Genomic DNA, 16,644 nt, shown 5'->3' with positions numbered 1-16,644 from the left:
CATCCAAAATTGTAACACTATGGTCAATGGGCTCGAGGCGCTGGAACTTCAAGCTATATGAAGTTCGCGAGGTAGAGATTGAGGACGTCCATATGGAGGTCATAAAGATCTGTCAAGCTGTGTTACCAGAGGAGAAAGACAGACTTCTGGATGGCATAGATGCAGCACATCACTTGGGTTCCGAGAGGAAGAAGCAGAAGGATGCCAGGGTGATAATCATGAAGTTCGTCTCTCGTGTACTCAGAGATGCTGTATGGAAAGCGTCCAAAAAGTCATAATTTCTGCATAATATCAAGCTTCAATTTACTGAAGAATGGTAAGAAAGCTTACTATGTGTATTGTTCTATAAAGCCATATTGTGACCTAATGCCTTGTTGAATGGGTCTGACTATGTTTTAGTTACAAATGACATTTTTCACCGTTTGACTTGCATGTTGGCTAAGTGCTTTATCGATTAGCTGACTACAGTTACATTTGTTTACAATCTGTTTATGACATGTTCTTATCTATTGTTTCATTTAAATGCCAGGGGGTTGAGATGTAATATTAAATGTAATGCTTTGTTCTTGTTCACTAAAAGACTTAAAACGGAATCTCAGTCTTCTAATCAGGATGCAAACTTTTGGATTTCACAGTGGGGTAATAATGACTGGACTTCACATGGTTCAGAACATTCAGCAGGTGTCTGTACCCTTCAAAATAATTATTTTGGCTCTATTTTTCAAAATGAATGTGATCCTGCAGGACATTACCTTTTTCTAGTGGTTGAGTTTAATTCACAATATCCAAAGATTATTCTACTTCATTTTTATAGTTATAACTTAAAGTGTGATAATGAACTGTTACTTGATCGTGTGGAAGAGCGGATGACATTCTGGCTGGATAAATATCCTGATGCCGTAATAATAATGGAAGGTGATTTTAACACTGTTCTTGACAGTTCGCTTGATAGATGGTCTCCTCGTCCCTCTACTATAGGTAACAATTATTTAAAGGATTTTATGGAACGTTTTGAACTCGTAGACATATGGAGAGAAAAATTCCCCTCTAAAATAGCATATAGTACATGGCAAAATAGATCAGGCTCTTATCAGTCTCTAATTGATTTTTGGTTAGTTTTCAAACAATTTTTTGAAAAGTCTTCTGTTGATATTCTAGTGACTCCTCTCACTGATCATAAGGCAATTTCTATTAATTTGTCCCTTACTCAGAATTATTCTTGTAGATAATCTTTTTGGAAAATGAATAATTCCCATCTGAAACATGAATGTGTCAGACTCAGTCTAGAAGCTTTAATTTCAAAGTATATGGATAAAGCTACAAAGGAGAATAATTTTAGCCTTTATTGGGAATTGTTTAAATTTGAGGTAGGAAAATATCTAAGAGGTTATGGTAGTGATTTAGTTAAGAAGAACAAATCAGAGGAATACAATGTCATTTCTAAAATAGTACTTCTCTCTCAAACACCTGTGGTAGCACTGTCTGCTCAGGAAAAAATAGAACTGTCTACTTTGCAGAATAAACTGGACGAGATGTATAGGACCAAAGCTGAAGGGGCTTTTATCAGGTCTAGGCAACGCTGGTTAGAACATGGAGAACAAATCTCATCCTATTTCTTTAGACTTGAAAAATGTCGTTCTAGCTATAACACCATTCAAAGACTACAGATTAATGGTAGTCTTTCTGATAATCCAAAATAAATTACTCCATTTTGTGCTGCTTTTTATAAGTCTCTGTAAAATTCCTCTTTTGATTACAGCTCAGCTACAAATTTCCTTAATTCGCTTCCGATCTGTAATAAAATGAGTGGCATAGACAGAGATATGTGTGATCATCTTAATAAATCTCCAGGGGTGGATGGATTGTTTTCCGAATTTTAAAGATTGTTTGCTAAACAGTTAGCACCGTTCCTATTGCAAGTTTATAAAGAAGGTATTATGAAAGGCTCTCTCCCCCCTACACTTACCCAAGGCCTTATTACACTGCTCCCAAAGCCTAAAAAGGATCTTCCTTTTCTTGACAACTGGCGCCCAATTTCCCTTGTTAATAATGATTACAAAGTTTTAGCTTTAATCTTTGCAAAACGTCTTAGAAATGCATGTAACGGTAGCCAGCTGGTAGGTAGCTGTGCAGTGTAAACCTCACTCCCCTGGCCTCAAAAGGTGCACTAGCGACTGACACTAGAGGCTGTAGCCTTTAGCCTCCTTGTTAGCGTGCCCACCTCCCATGCTGGAAACACTGGTTTGAATCCTGCTCGGAGCATGTCGAGCAGGACCGGTTACATGTACTAGAAGCTATTATAGATGAATCCCAGTCTGGCTTTTTGCAGGGTAGGCACATTTCTAATAATATCAGATTAGTGTTAGATGTTGTTGATTTTGCAGATTTGATTGCATTGATTGTTTCATTTTGTTTTTAGACTTTTATAAAGCTTTTGATTGTGTGGAGCACAATTTTCTGTTTCTTGCCTTAGAAAGGTTTGGTTTTGGCTCTTTTTTCATCAAAGCAATTCGGACACTATATGCAAATGGTAATTGTTCTATCAAATTGAAAACGGGTCCTTCTACAAGATTTAAGTTGCAATGTAGAATCAGACAAGGCTGTCCAATTTCACCTTATTTATTTTTATTAGCTGTGCAATTGCTTTCCATTCATCTTAGGGCAAGTTCTGTACAGGGTATCAATATTGAAAACAAGCAGATTTTACTGAGTCAACTTGCGGATGATACTATGTTTTTGCGGAATTCCACTCAGGTTTCCTTAGCTGTCAATGATATTAGTACATTTTCTCAGGCAACAGGTTTGCACTTAAACATTAGCAAATGTGAGTTACTCTCAATCAAAACCTGTCCAATGCCAGACATAGACGGAATCCCAGTGAAAGATTAAGTTTTGTATCTATGTGCTGTTATTTCAAAGGATATGAAAAGTAGATGCTTAGATAACTTTTCTTCTATTATGGATAAAACTAGAAAGAAACTAAATCTCTTGTTACATAGAGACTTATCTTTAAAAGGTAGAACTTTGCTTGCTAAAGATGAGGGACTCTCTCATCCAGCTTATTCTGCTACTTCTCTTTACATTGACTCTCAGACTTCTAAAGCTATTGATCAGTTTTTAGTTAACTCTTTATGGAAAAATAAGAAATATTACATTAGAAAGTCTGTAGTTATGAACTCTTATTAATTTTCTCAGCTTCTCTACTCTTAATTCTACCTTTAAAATTAACTGGATTAAACAACATTTAAGGAATCCCACATCTTTATGGAATGTTATACCACATTATATTTTCTCTAAATTAGGAGGTCTTAATTTCTTGTTTTTGTGCAACTACAACCCTGACAAAATTCCAGCCAATCTATCTTCTTAACCTGGTCTTTAATTTATAAACATAACTTCTCCCCACATAGTTACATCATTTGGCACAACAGAGATATGCTGTATACAAATAAGTCCATTTATTTTGATAATTGGGCTAAGAATAATGATATTTTGGTCAGTCAATTATTTAATGATAGGGGTGTCCCTTTTAAATATGAAGAATTTTTGTCACTTTATGGTTTCCAAGCCATAGCAAGTGAATATGTTACTGTGTTTGGAGCCATTCCCTCAAGGATTATCATGTTCATGAACAGACATAGTAGCCAGTTTTCTCAGTTTGTGCCACATCTCAATGTTTTTGAAAACATTCATGCCTTACCTCAGCTTCAAATAATAGGAGTATCCGTGCTCTCTTCAAGCATGAAGTGGTGTCTCGTCTTAGTTATCTATTACTGGAAGAGACATGTGAATGGCATAGAGTATGGGCACTGCCTCAGAAATTCTTCATTTACAATAAAGTTAAAGAAGTTTCTTATAGAATGATACATCGGTGCTACCCAACAAAAAAGTTCTTGCAGAGATTTATCTCTGATGACTTTGATTTAAATTGCTCTTTCTATGATCTCCAAACTGAAGATTTGTTTCATTTGTTTTGGTATTGTGAACATACAAAGAATATCTGGAAAATTATTATGGACAATCTTTGTTGTATGATTCCTGATACTTTTTTTTATTTTTTTATTTGAGAATGTAATTCTTGGTTTTATACATTTTAAGAGAAAACAGTCTGATATTTATTATTTAATCAATCTTGTTTTGCTTTTGGTTAAATATTTTATACATAAGTGTAAGTTTAGGAAGAGTAAACCTAGCTTTAATGCTTTTCTTATGGACTTAGATACAATACAATTGATTTCAAACTCTTCCAATAAGAAAGCTGCGAAGACACTAAATCTTTTCAAAAGGTAATATGTCATTTCATACTTCTCTGTGTTCTTTAATAAAAATAAATAAAGAAATAAAAACAGATGCTAAATGGAAAAATTCTACAGTGGAAGACCATAATTATTAGATGAGACATGTACAGTAGTGAGATGTTTTATCATATTTGAAATTAATTATATTAAGCTAGTGATTTTAATAATACATACTCTTTTATACAGAGAACTTTAACTTTCGTGTGCAATGTTTATAATGTATGTCCAAATAAATAAATATGTTTATTTGTATTGCATGTAGTTCTTTTTGTATGGTACAGTTTATTGTGTGGCTGCTAATACATCGTTATTTCCTACACAAGAACAATAAATTCAATCTATCAACAGGATCAGTTGTTCAGTCAACACTAAAACATTTCACGTAGGTTATAGCATTTACAGTAGATATGGATATTATGTATGTAAACTAACAATTATAAAGCTAGATTTAGCTTACTACACAGTCATCTCCCACTAAATAATTGTATTTTATCAGAACAACAGCAGCATGACAGTCTCATCGCCTGAGTCCTGTAATACACGAGCATCCTGTTGTCTGGACCTCCCCTGTATCTGCAGTAAGTACATCATCTTGGTACAACAAACTCTTCAGGTTCAGACTAGACTTAATATATGCTTTAAAATAAACATAATTCCAACTTTACAGCTGTGAAGGCACTTATAGGCTTCATAGCTTTTCAGGTTAGTCTGCTCAGGATCTTCCATCGATGGATACTGTACAAAATAACTAAAATGCTTCTATTTGCAATATTTGGCCATCATCCTGAAACCCATAATCATTAACAGATAGGTGGGGAAGAACAATATTGTTGTAAAACAAAATTTTAATTGCTGCGTTAGTACATAACATAAAGATGCATTGAAATGTCATGTATCACATTGGAATAATTGATATTTAGGGCATATAATTTGAATCCCCATACAAATGGCATAGTAATTATTCTCATTTCAGTAAATAAGCATATACTACTGTACATAAAGACTGTGCATATCTGAGCTGGATACTAAATATATTTAAAACCTGCTTTTCATTTTCTTGCTGTTAAAAAGGATTAGCAATTAGCTATTAGCAATTCTCTTCATGCACAAAGTTTTATCTTCATTTTCTTCTAGTAAGTCAGTATTGAAGTTTAACTTCCAGTGTTTTCAACATGGAATATACCTAGTAACCAAACTTAATATTCTATACTACCTTATCTCCACTCTAACACCAAAGACAGTTTAGCCCAAGATGGACCACTTATTTTAAAACGAATGGGAGAAATTGGAACGCCCAATATGGTGGATGTGGAAAAGGAAGTCCCATTTTACACGTAAAAGAGCCAATTACCTTTCAGATCCAGACATCGCCTGTGAGATAACTCGAGAACGTGAATGCGCAATAGCTGAGCCAGCCTGAATAATAGCAGTTTTTAGTGTGATCTGAGCTAAAGAAGCACAATTTAAAATACTATTGTTGTCAGATTTTACTGCTGATTTGAAATATATTCTTTGATTGTAATCTTATAATCTAGCACCATTTTAAACCCTGGGTTATGCTACAGAGCAGGTTTAGTTCTAACTCTGAATTGCTGTTTCAGCAGTATAGTCTCTTGGTAAAGTTTTAATAGTGTGAAACATGGAAAAAGATAACCCAGGATTAGAAATGACCCTGGCTCAATAATTAGACTATTCTACTGTAAATGCAACTTTTGATTCATCAGTACAAATATTTTAATTGGTGATGTTTCTGTCACAAGTCCATGTACTGTATCTAACCTAAAAATATTTTACTAAAATTAGTATTTTACAAATATTTTTACAGAAAACCAAAAAACTTTAATAAATGTATTACTCCAAGTAATGTGTTGGTGATGTGATGCAGCATTTTTATGCATGAATGATAAAGAACAACACAATATCTTGAATCGCAGGTTCATCTTGTGGAGGTCTTTTCGCTTTTTCGCTGAGATCTTTTTACTTTTCTGTCTTCAACAATAAATGTGTAACTATGTCTTCTCTACTCAGTAATGCTTTCAAATAAAGAACCATGATAACGCATATGCTTGAATAATCACATGGTAATTCATGCAGCACTCAGAAATCATTTGCATTTTACTTGAATACTTTACACCATGTCAAGGTTTTATTTGACAGCATTTCAGTAAATATCATACAGTAAACAAGAGCTCTGCAAAAGTAAGTATATATCCATTGAGTTGCATTTAATAAAAATAGCAGCTCACTTATAGGGTTATTTTTTTTTTTTTTTTGACTAGGTCATAATACATAGTGTTGTATTTATATTTTTAGCTGTACAAAGTGAACTGCACTGATTTTTAAGTTCTACACAGTGATACAGAGCCCCAGTTGGGCATGTCATTGCACTGGCTCCATGGCTCCACCAATAAATCATCTTGTTTCAAATTGCATTTCGGTCTCTTTAGCATTTGGCAAACTCATTCAAGACAATATAGACACTATTCTCTCTTTAAACAAATTCACTGACTTTACATAATGACAACAAAAACCCTAAAGCCAGAAACATACTTGAGTATGTAAATACAAATGCTTCTAGCTATGCAAGCTTGCTTTCCAGTTGTTCCATTCTGAAATGTTCAAAAAGCACAGTTCAAAAAGTGACATCACATCCTCAGTGTTGAATTCTAGTGGGCATTAGCATCTTCTATGGAGATTTCTCTTTTCCTTTACTGTCATGCTGGAGCAACAGGTTTTAAAGTAAAAGTTAGTTAAACGGTTGACATGATTATAGCTAGCTGCATGAATAATTTCACATCCATTTTAATGGCACAGACAGTAACTCTTTTGCCCCCTCACATGAGGTTTGTTACCACCACCATAATGCGAGAATGGACGTTACATATGTAGATAGAACGGGATTGCATGTTTGCAATGTGTTGGCTGAACATTTGCATATGCATTTTGGTACAAGCATATGTTTCTGGCCTTAAGATGCTTTACTCATTATTCTTAAGAATTTAGAAAATGTATACTTCAAACAAAAATGCCCAGGTCATGGCTATAGTTCTATGGAAATGTATCATAGCTGCATATGGAATTATCCATCTCATTCACATGCACGTAAAATTTTTCCTGGGGCTCTATGTAAAATATAGAACATTCAGTTTGACAATGTCTGTCTAGGGTTTTAAGGATGTGAAAGAAAAATATCACTCAAATTAAATGGCGAAGCCACAAAGGCAAAATCACGATTGGAGTGCTTCAATTAATTTGTCTTTATCGAGGAAATGTTTGCGCTCTTGTAATGACAAGTTTGTTGTCGGCTCTCATTGTCAAAGAGTGTCAGTGGAACCATTGCTTTATTTCTGTGGGAAATTAATATAATAGACATGGGTGTTCTGACAATGGAGAGAACAGAGAAGGTCTTTTCTTGGGTCCTTTGCAAAGGAACTTCAAAGAAAAGTTTTCTTTATATAAATTGGTTGGAGGTGGCACGTATAAATTAAAGTCATTAACATGAACACAATTATCAAAGAAGTGAAACATTTCACATCATTTTGGACAATATTGCAATTTCTTGATTATGAATACACAATGAAGCACCTTTGGTGTCTTGAAGTGTTTGACTTTTTTAAGTGCGACCAAAATGTTGTTTTATTTAATGACTGATGGCAATGTAACTTGCAAAAATGTGATTTTCCAATGTTTTGGTTTCACTGTAAGGCCCTTTCACACGATTTGTGTCAGTGTTCCCCAATGCACTGAACTGAAAGTGTCAAACTAAAGATTTGCTGCATGTCAAGCGTTGTTACGTGCTGCTCAGAGTTGCTGCAGACCTTTCGAAGTGTGGCCAATGATTACCGGACAATTTGTGTGACGTAACATGACGTAGCCTGTGCACATCTAGATAGGGTTGTACAACACGTCAAAAATATGTTATAACATTTTGAGAAAAAATCAAGAAAGGCAGACAGTCATACATGTTACCTTTTCCGTTTGCATTTACTATTTTCACTGTTTACTACATTCACTTCACAGTTTCTTGTTACATAGTAACTTTGTAAAATCGCCCTTCCGTGATGCTCTCTGCAATGCTTTATTTGTGGAGGTCAAAGCCTTGAGTTGAGAGGCGCATTAAAGCCTTAACACATGTGAAATTCATGTGAAAGGGACTTTACAGACACACAACCATTTATATACAAAATATGATATTTAAGAGATCTTTATAGTGTGTTTCTGAGAATTACCTCTTTCAAAATTATCCAATGAATATCATGGATCCACAGCATTACTCTTACCAGTACTGCATTTATATATCACAGCTACTGACTGTCTATTTATAGACAAAGTGCTCAACAAACACTTGAACTCCTGTCTCCACTCAGAGATATTTTTAATAAATATCTGCACTTCTCTTAAAAGACTAGCACCTCTAATCTATGTATGAAAATAGCATTTTAATCCTTTATTAACATCTATACTGTGGACAAAAACCAGCCTGACAGCTGAACTAGAGACCATTCGGCGTTCAGAGACTGGGATGTAACAACATGCACATCCAGTCCTGGCATTGTTGTCGCTACAGAATTAAGTTCAGTTGTAAAATTAATCCTGCAAGAAAATCCAGCTGAAGCTGGTTGCTGTGTTTTGGAACACGGTAATTGGTTTCTTGCTGGTCCAAGCTGGCAACCAGCTTAAGCTTGATTTTCCAAGAAAATGCCTAGAACATGGAGCTCAAATAAAGCTTCAACCTGTCTGCATAAGGCACTCTGCCCAAATCAAAACCATTTTGTGTTTCATCTAAACCATCTCTGGCCCTTCTAATTGCTTTATTATGTGTAGACAAGTAAAGGGAGAATAGATCAAGCCAGTGATGGCTGAGTCAAGAGATGGTCAAATCTCTCTTCCAATTAACTGTGTTTGATTTCAACACTCCAGTATGGGCTCACATGGGTGTATAAAGACCATATTTACAATATGCTTCATATATGTCATATATTATATTTATTTCTATATTTATTTTACTGACCTTTGTTACAGACAGTTGGAGGTTAATAGAGTCTTTATTTAAGGCAGAGTTCCATTGTTGAGTGACTTTTTATATAGATTTTTTTTTTTTTTTTTTTTTTATCATTTTCATTCTAACACAAAAAAACATCAAACAAACTCCTTCATATTCTTAATTTTTTAATGAAAGAGTATAAAAATTGATGTGTCCATCAGTGGTGGTCAAGAGTCAGTAAGTTGCTCCTGTGCATGTAAGTCTGTATGTCTGAGTGCTTTTCCCAACAGTTCAAACCGGTATGGGGTTTATTGCACGCTACATGCATCACTCACTCTACTGCAGCTCCATTTTATGGAGTGAATGCTTCCAGTTCTTAAGGTGGTGGGTGTTATATCTCTTAAAATAATTTAGATTAAATATAAATAAAAAATGCTCTGTCTAGAAATGCATGGAAATGCCTTTAATGATGGTTGGAAAGCATGGCACTTGGTCGAACAAGGTTAAAACCGAGCTCTACCTAGTAGAGTAAGCTTGTAAAGAGCAATCAAGCAGAACCCAAGCCCACCCAGGCCCAGAAAACAAGGTGAATAATGGCCAGAAATTGGTCCAAGAGTAGAACAAAGCAGGCCTATGGTGTCAATTTGAAAATCAAGATCAATCCAGGGGAAAGGCCTTTGACTGGGGTCAGATGTTATCTGCTGATAGTCGAGGTGGCTGAGCGTAGGGTGCTGGGTAGCTTGTCAGAACCCGGGATCTTCCAGGGTCCTGGGGAAACTGTGGCTTTCCTGCCTGGTGGATTTCTGCTGTTGTTCTTGGAGTTGCGGTCAGGACGACTCTCCACCTGACCCTTCTCTGGCTCCTTCAGTAGGGCTTTGAGTTGCGCTGGAGCCACTTGCTGGTTGCCGTTACATTCAGGGTATCCATTTCCCCCATTGATATTGGTGTCCAGTGGGGGACTTTTAGGGGACTCTCGTTTTCGAGAGGGCGTGTTGCTCCGTTCCCTCCTGCGCTCCTTGAACTTCACCTGACTGCTTTTGAGAGGTTTGGACTCATAGGGTTCTCCCCCAAGTTCATCAGCGTATTGTAGTTGGTGACTCTTCCCTCCGCTAGAGTGACGGTTGGTCCTGCCTGCCTCCCTGTGCTTGGTCCCACCTCCACCCCCAACTCCACCTGCCAGGGCTGACTTCTTTACATTGCTGGCCTGCTCCAGAGCCCTACTCTCTGGGCCTCTAGGACCCTGGGAACCATTGGGAACTGCTGCTTCCAAGGATGATGTATGAGGTGGATCAGGGTGTGGGTTCACATGAGAAGCTGATGGATTGGACAAGCTGTCAAGGGGTGGTGCTACTTCCGACAGACTTGGGGAGGCTGTAGTGTGAGAATCCCTGGAGGTAGGACTATCTGCTGGGAAAACATGGTGACAGTCATAGGTAAAAGGTCCAATGCAAAACAGATATAAGCACAAATGCACACACATTTACACACCAGAATGAAAAAATAAAGATAGAAAGAAAAAAAGATTAGAACAAAGGTGAACACAGGCAAAAAATAGAGAAACATAACATGAACCAAACTAGCAAAAATACCATGGTGTTACCATTTTTTTTTTTTTTTTGGGGACATTTTACCTTAGGCCGACTTCACCATGTGTCTCTAACTAGGAGTCCAAGTCATGTCTCAAGTCTCTTGTGAGGACTCCAAATCAAACTAATGTCTTTGAAGGCCAAGCCTAACACCCTGTCCTAACCAGACACAATGCAATAAAAGGTATATTTTCACTGAAATCAGAGTTATTGTCCTAAACAGCCACAGCCATGTGACATTCTGTCGATCGTTTGTTTCCATTTCTGCAGCTTTGCATGGGGTAGTCACGTCCACTAAAAACTGTCATTGGCCCAAAATCCTTCTAATAACAGTATGTTAAAGCCGGCATCTCACTAGCCACTTCAAAACAACATGATTTTGACCGAGGGTGTCACACCTACTGACAGTTCATGGAGTTACTTTACTTGGTAAATACAGGTGCATCTCAATAAATTAGAATGTCGTGGAAAAGTTCATTTATTTCAGTAATTCAACTCAAAATGTGAAACTCGTGTATTAAATAAATTCAGTGCACACAGACTGAAGTAGTTTAAGTCTTTGGTTCTTTTAATTGTGATGATTTTGTCTCACATTTAACAAAAACCCACCAATTCACTATCTCAAAAAATTAGAATACATCATAAGACCAATTAAAAAAAACATTTTTAGTGAATTGTTGGCCTTCTGGAAAGTATGTTCATTTACTGTATATGTACTCAATACTTGGTAGGGGCTCCTTTTGCTTTAATTACTGCCTCAATTCGGCGTGGCATGGAGGTGATCAGTTTGTGGCACTGCTGAGGTGGTATGGAAGCACAGGTTTCTTTGACAGTGGCCTTCAGCTCATCTGCATTTTTTGGTCTCTTGTTTCTCATTTTCCTCTTGACAATACCCCATAGATTCTCTATGGGGTTCAGGTCTGGTGAGTTTGCTGGCCAGTCAAGTACACCAACACCATGGTCATTTAACCAACTTTTGGTGCTTTCAGCAGTGTGGGCAGGTGCCAAATCCTGCTGGAAAATGAAATCAGCATCTTTAAAAAGCTGGTCAGCAGAAGGAAGCATGAAGTGCTCCAAAATTTCTTGGTAAACGGGTGCAGTGACTTTGGTTTTCAAAAAACACAATGGACCAACACCAGCAGATGACATTGCACCCCAAATCATCACAGACTGTGGAAACTTAACACTGGACTTCAAGCAACTTGGGCTATGAGCTTCTCCACCCTTCCTCCAGACTCTAGGACCTTGGTTTCCAAATGAAATACAAAACTTGCTCTCATCTGAAAAGAGGACTTTGGACCACTGGGCAACAGTCCAGTTCTTCTTCTCCTTAGCCCAGGTAAGACGCCTCTGACATTGTCTGTGGTTCAGGAGTGGCTTAACAAGAGGAATACGACAACTGTAGCCAAATTCCTTGACAAGTCTGTGTGTGGTGGCTCTTGATGCCTTGACCCCAGCCTCAGTCCATTCTTGAATCGATTTTGCTTGACAATCATAAGGCTGCGGTTCTCTCGGTTGGTTGTGCATCTTTTTCTTCCACACTTTTTCCTTCCACTCAACTTTCTGTTAACATGCTTGGATACAGCACTCTGTGCACAGCCAGCTTCTTTGGCAATGAATGTTTGTGGCTTACCCTCCTTGTGAAGGGTGTCAATGATTGTCTTCTGGACAACTGTCAGATCAGCAGTCTTCCCCATGATTGTGTAGCCTAGTGAACCAAACTGAGAGACCATTTTGAAGGCTCAGGAAACCTTTGCAGGTGTTTTGAGTTGATTAGCTGATTGGCATGTCACCATATTCTAATTTTTTGAGATAGTGAATTGGTGGGTTTTTGTTAAATGTGAGCCAAAATCATCACAACTAAAAGAACCAAAGACTTAAACTACTTCAGTCTGTGTGTATTGAATTTATTTAATACACGAGTTTCACAATTTGAGTTGAATTACTGAAATAAATGAACTTTTCCACGACATTCTAATTTATTGAGATGCACCTGTATACTGTATGCCTGATTGCATATTTATCCCCTCGTGGCTTTGTTAAAATATAACAAACTGTTATATCCGACTGCTCTGATTTCTGATTTTATTAGTAATTTAAGTGTAGGAGATTCTCACTGCATTGTGCAGCTGTGTAGAGTTCTTGCTTGTGTCTGGAATCTTATTGCATCGCGTCTGGTTGAGACAGTGTAAGCTAAGTCTCAAGTCTTAGAACCCGTTTCCACCTGGTATTAAGATGTGTTTCGGGTGATCCAATCACATGTGGTCAGTGCTAAATACAGGTTTAAACGGGGTCTAAAACGTTTTGTGATCGGATCACAAAAAACACATACGAATGTGGTCAAAAATGCATGTGACCACATCGCATTTAAGCTGTAAATGCTAATTTGTTCTGAATGTGTCCCGGCAGCATTGAAGCACCTCCCCTTGCCTGTCAACCAACCGCTGCTCTAAAACAATAGTTTAAACTTTGCAGGTTATGAACGGCTTTAAAAAAAAAAAAAAAGTCTGATCTGAAAATTAAAAAAAGCTGATACAAACACAAGCATGAGAACTTTGCAGATCTTCTTCAGTGTGTCTGAAATCAACATGCACGGACACTTATGAGAAGCACGGACATCTGCAGCACAGGTTAATACAGGTAATCCACTAAAATAATGGAATTCTGCTCGAAATGTTCCTTTTGTGCTTAGATTAAATTTCAGATACATCTGGGAGAAACAGCACATTGTTTTCTTCGCACTTTCTTTGTCTTTTATGACTTTGTTGCGCTTTAATGTCATGCAGTAACACACTGACAGAGATTGATGTGTCATCATGAAACAGAGTCCCTCTCCTTGAAATCCGAGCACAAGTGGTCATAGGAGATGCATTTAAGCGACCAAGTGTAAACAGTGATGTGTCTCACCTGACCACATATGATCGGATCACCCGAGACGCTTCTTAATACAAGGTGTAAACAGGGTCTTAGACCTTTGTCATGGGCTATTCAGAGAAAATAATTCTCCTTGATCTACAGACTTGTGTTATTCACAAGTCTCTAATACGATCTTTGCAATTTGTGTCCGAGTGTCAGACTCGAATTTCCATCTCTGTCTCATGGTAGTGGCCTGTTTTTTTTTTTTCTTTTGCATGTATCATGGTAGTACCATCTTTTTTTTATTATTTATTTAATATGTACCATGGTAATTTTATTGTTTTCTTTGAAGTACATTCGAGCAGGGCTGCAGTTAGAATTTCTTGGGCCCGGTGCAAAACATATTCAGTGGGGCCCCTTCCAGTTAATGATTCTTCTGTCAACGTATGCTGCCCCAACAGCTTTTGGTGTTGTGCGCTGTCTCCTTGTTTATAAGTAACACTTAAAAATGGGCATTTCATTTTGTTTTGACACGCTTCCGGTTTAAGCCTTGACCACACCCAGTTCTATCCGAATACAGAGACATATACAGATAATTTTGTCATATGAACAGATACAAATACAGATAATGGCTCCACTGCACACCCCTACTACTAGGTGTGGAATAATAAGTCTTTCCCATTGGCTTCTCCTGCTTTCTGTGCCACATATACACACATATATCACTTCAGACCTAGGCACTTTTATTGGAGTGACATCTCCACACTTCCTTTGTGTAGACTCCCAATACACAATATCACGCTTGACTCACACACCAAGTGCAAAATGAAAGAGGGTCGCTACCCTTAACATTCTCCTTACACATCCTTAATCCTGCCTGTCACCTCATGTACTGTGGGCTACATTGAGGACTGCTCAACTTTCTCCAAACTTACGAAGCATTATATGCACCCGAGTGGCCATTGTAATGCATGCAAACAGGCAAACCTGCTAAAATTCTTTCCCACATAAAACAAGCACTAAAACAACTTCTTTTTTATATTTAAGTTCCAAGCATAGTAAAATATAACAAGTGTAAACAATTATGTATCACTGTGTCTCGTAGCTGGCTTTGTTTTAGTCTATTGGAGTAAATTTATCTCGTTTTAAGGTCCCAGGTGTAGCAAAAATCACTGGTCTATAGAGGAAAAAGATGAATTCAAGCTCATAAAGGCTTTTTCACTGTGGAATAGAAGACTGTATGGAATGTAAAATCATAGAGGCTGCCACAACTACCTCATGATGACTGTATTTCAGCTCGACTATTGTGGCGCCACAGAGATCTCAGTGGGATAATAAATGTGTGAGAAGAGATGGCCGAGTGTGAGCAGATTTCACAAGTAAATGTACAGAGGTGACATAGCACCTGTAAGAAGTCCATAGCTGTTAAGTTTTAATCACAATGGAGAGTCACTTTACAAGAATTTTAAGAAATGTGTGTCTATGGGTATATATGGTGCTTGTTTTCTGTGTTTGTGCATAGTTTGATGAGCTGTATGTGATACACAGTCTTTAGTTATGGCAGACTGTGAAAAGGGTTGTCCTTAAACCTTAGACACTTACACCGACAGACAAAGATTAGCTGCCTTCAAGTCAGGTCGAAATGATTGTATGTACGAGACAAGAACACACGAATGCCACAAAAAAATGTGTTATTAGCAGTGAGATTGTTACTGTTAACTGTGCAATTTAGTTTGTGGACATTTTATGTACTGTTGGTGAAGAATAGCTATAAAGCTTGACAAAATACTACTAATTTGGCCACTTTATGAAGCAACACACTTAATCTATGTGACAAAACTACATTTCGCATCATTGTGCCAGCACGGAAATGATAAAATACAGATTATGCTCTTAAAGAGCATTTTTTGCTATTCATTTTGACACTAAATCACAAAAAAAAATCCTTCTGTCTTTGTCGCAAACTGAAAAAGAGAAAAACTGAAATGTAAAAAAAAAAAAAAAAAAAATTATGAAATTGGCCAATGTGTCCATTTTATTCCAACCAAAATCACTTCAATGCACATCGGAACTCCTAAGTAGGAACTTTCCAGGACGACTTGAAGGCAGCAAACAGTCTGTGTTTCAATTGTCATGCTAACCTGTGAAGCCACCCAATCTAGGTGTTCAAAGACCCAATCAACCCAATCTCAGGTCTACAAGATAGTGTTTGTGTTAACTGACATTTTGTAACTTATGTCTTCAGACTGAATACTGAAACTAAAGCTTTCATTGACATATTTTGTGGAAAAATATGTTTTACATCTAAATACACAGATATTGAAAAACACAGATTGCCATAGCAGCAAACATGAGCATTAATTCAACTGAAATACAGCAAAACACACAAAATAGAGTGACAAAAAATAAATAAAAATTAAACAAAATTAAAGACTATTTATGAAAAAGCACTACAAAAACTGTTTAAACCAACTAAAAAAACCCAAACCGCAGCACTCAAGTCAAACTGGCGATTGGTGTGTTAGAACACATGCACTCAGTTACAAACCGTGTCTTTAGGATGACCCATTAGGAAGAAATAGGGGGAGCCATGGTTGTCACTTTCCATGCACATGGAGAGACTGGAAGGTACCATTCCTATAAGAGGTGAAGTAACAACCTAGACCAATCATAAGGGTTAGAACAGCAGCCACAGGCTAAGACAGTATTAAGATCAGTGCTGAGATAGTATTCAGTGAAGAACATTGAGAAAGGGAGGGAGAATTATTTACAGCCATAACACAGATGAAAGACTAGAGAAAAAGACTAGCTGCATCAACATTAATACAAAGAGCATGCTTTCATAGGCATGTTAAAGAAGAGCGCTTTGTTAGCAGGAAAAAAATTAAGGATTTTAAGGTATTACAAACATTATTTTAGT

General features: G+C 37.1%; 1 protein-coding gene across 1 annotated transcript in view; it reads right to left on the bottom strand.

Annotated features, from left to right (window-relative positions):
* Positions 1–6,411: 6,411 nt before the first annotated feature.
* Positions 6,412–16,644, bottom strand: part of LOC127436808 (membrane-associated guanylate kinase, WW and PDZ domain-containing protein 2-like) — a 383,618-nt gene continuing 373,385 nt past the window's right edge. The window contains exon 22 of the mRNA XM_051691206.1: positions 6,412–10,689. Within this exon, the coding sequence (XP_051547166.1) occupies positions 9,977–10,689 (713 nt within the window). The 3' untranslated portion in view covers positions 6,412–9,976. The remainder of the gene's footprint in view (positions 10,690–16,644) is intronic.

This window comes from Myxocyprinus asiaticus, chromosome 47, assembly GCF_019703515.2.
Source record: "Myxocyprinus asiaticus isolate MX2 ecotype Aquarium Trade chromosome 47, UBuf_Myxa_2, whole genome shotgun sequence".
NCBI lineage: Eukaryota > Metazoa > Chordata > Actinopteri > Cypriniformes > Catostomidae > Myxocyprinus > Myxocyprinus asiaticus.
Note: the sequence above shows the minus strand (reverse complement) of the source record. Positions and strands in the feature narration are given on the sequence as shown.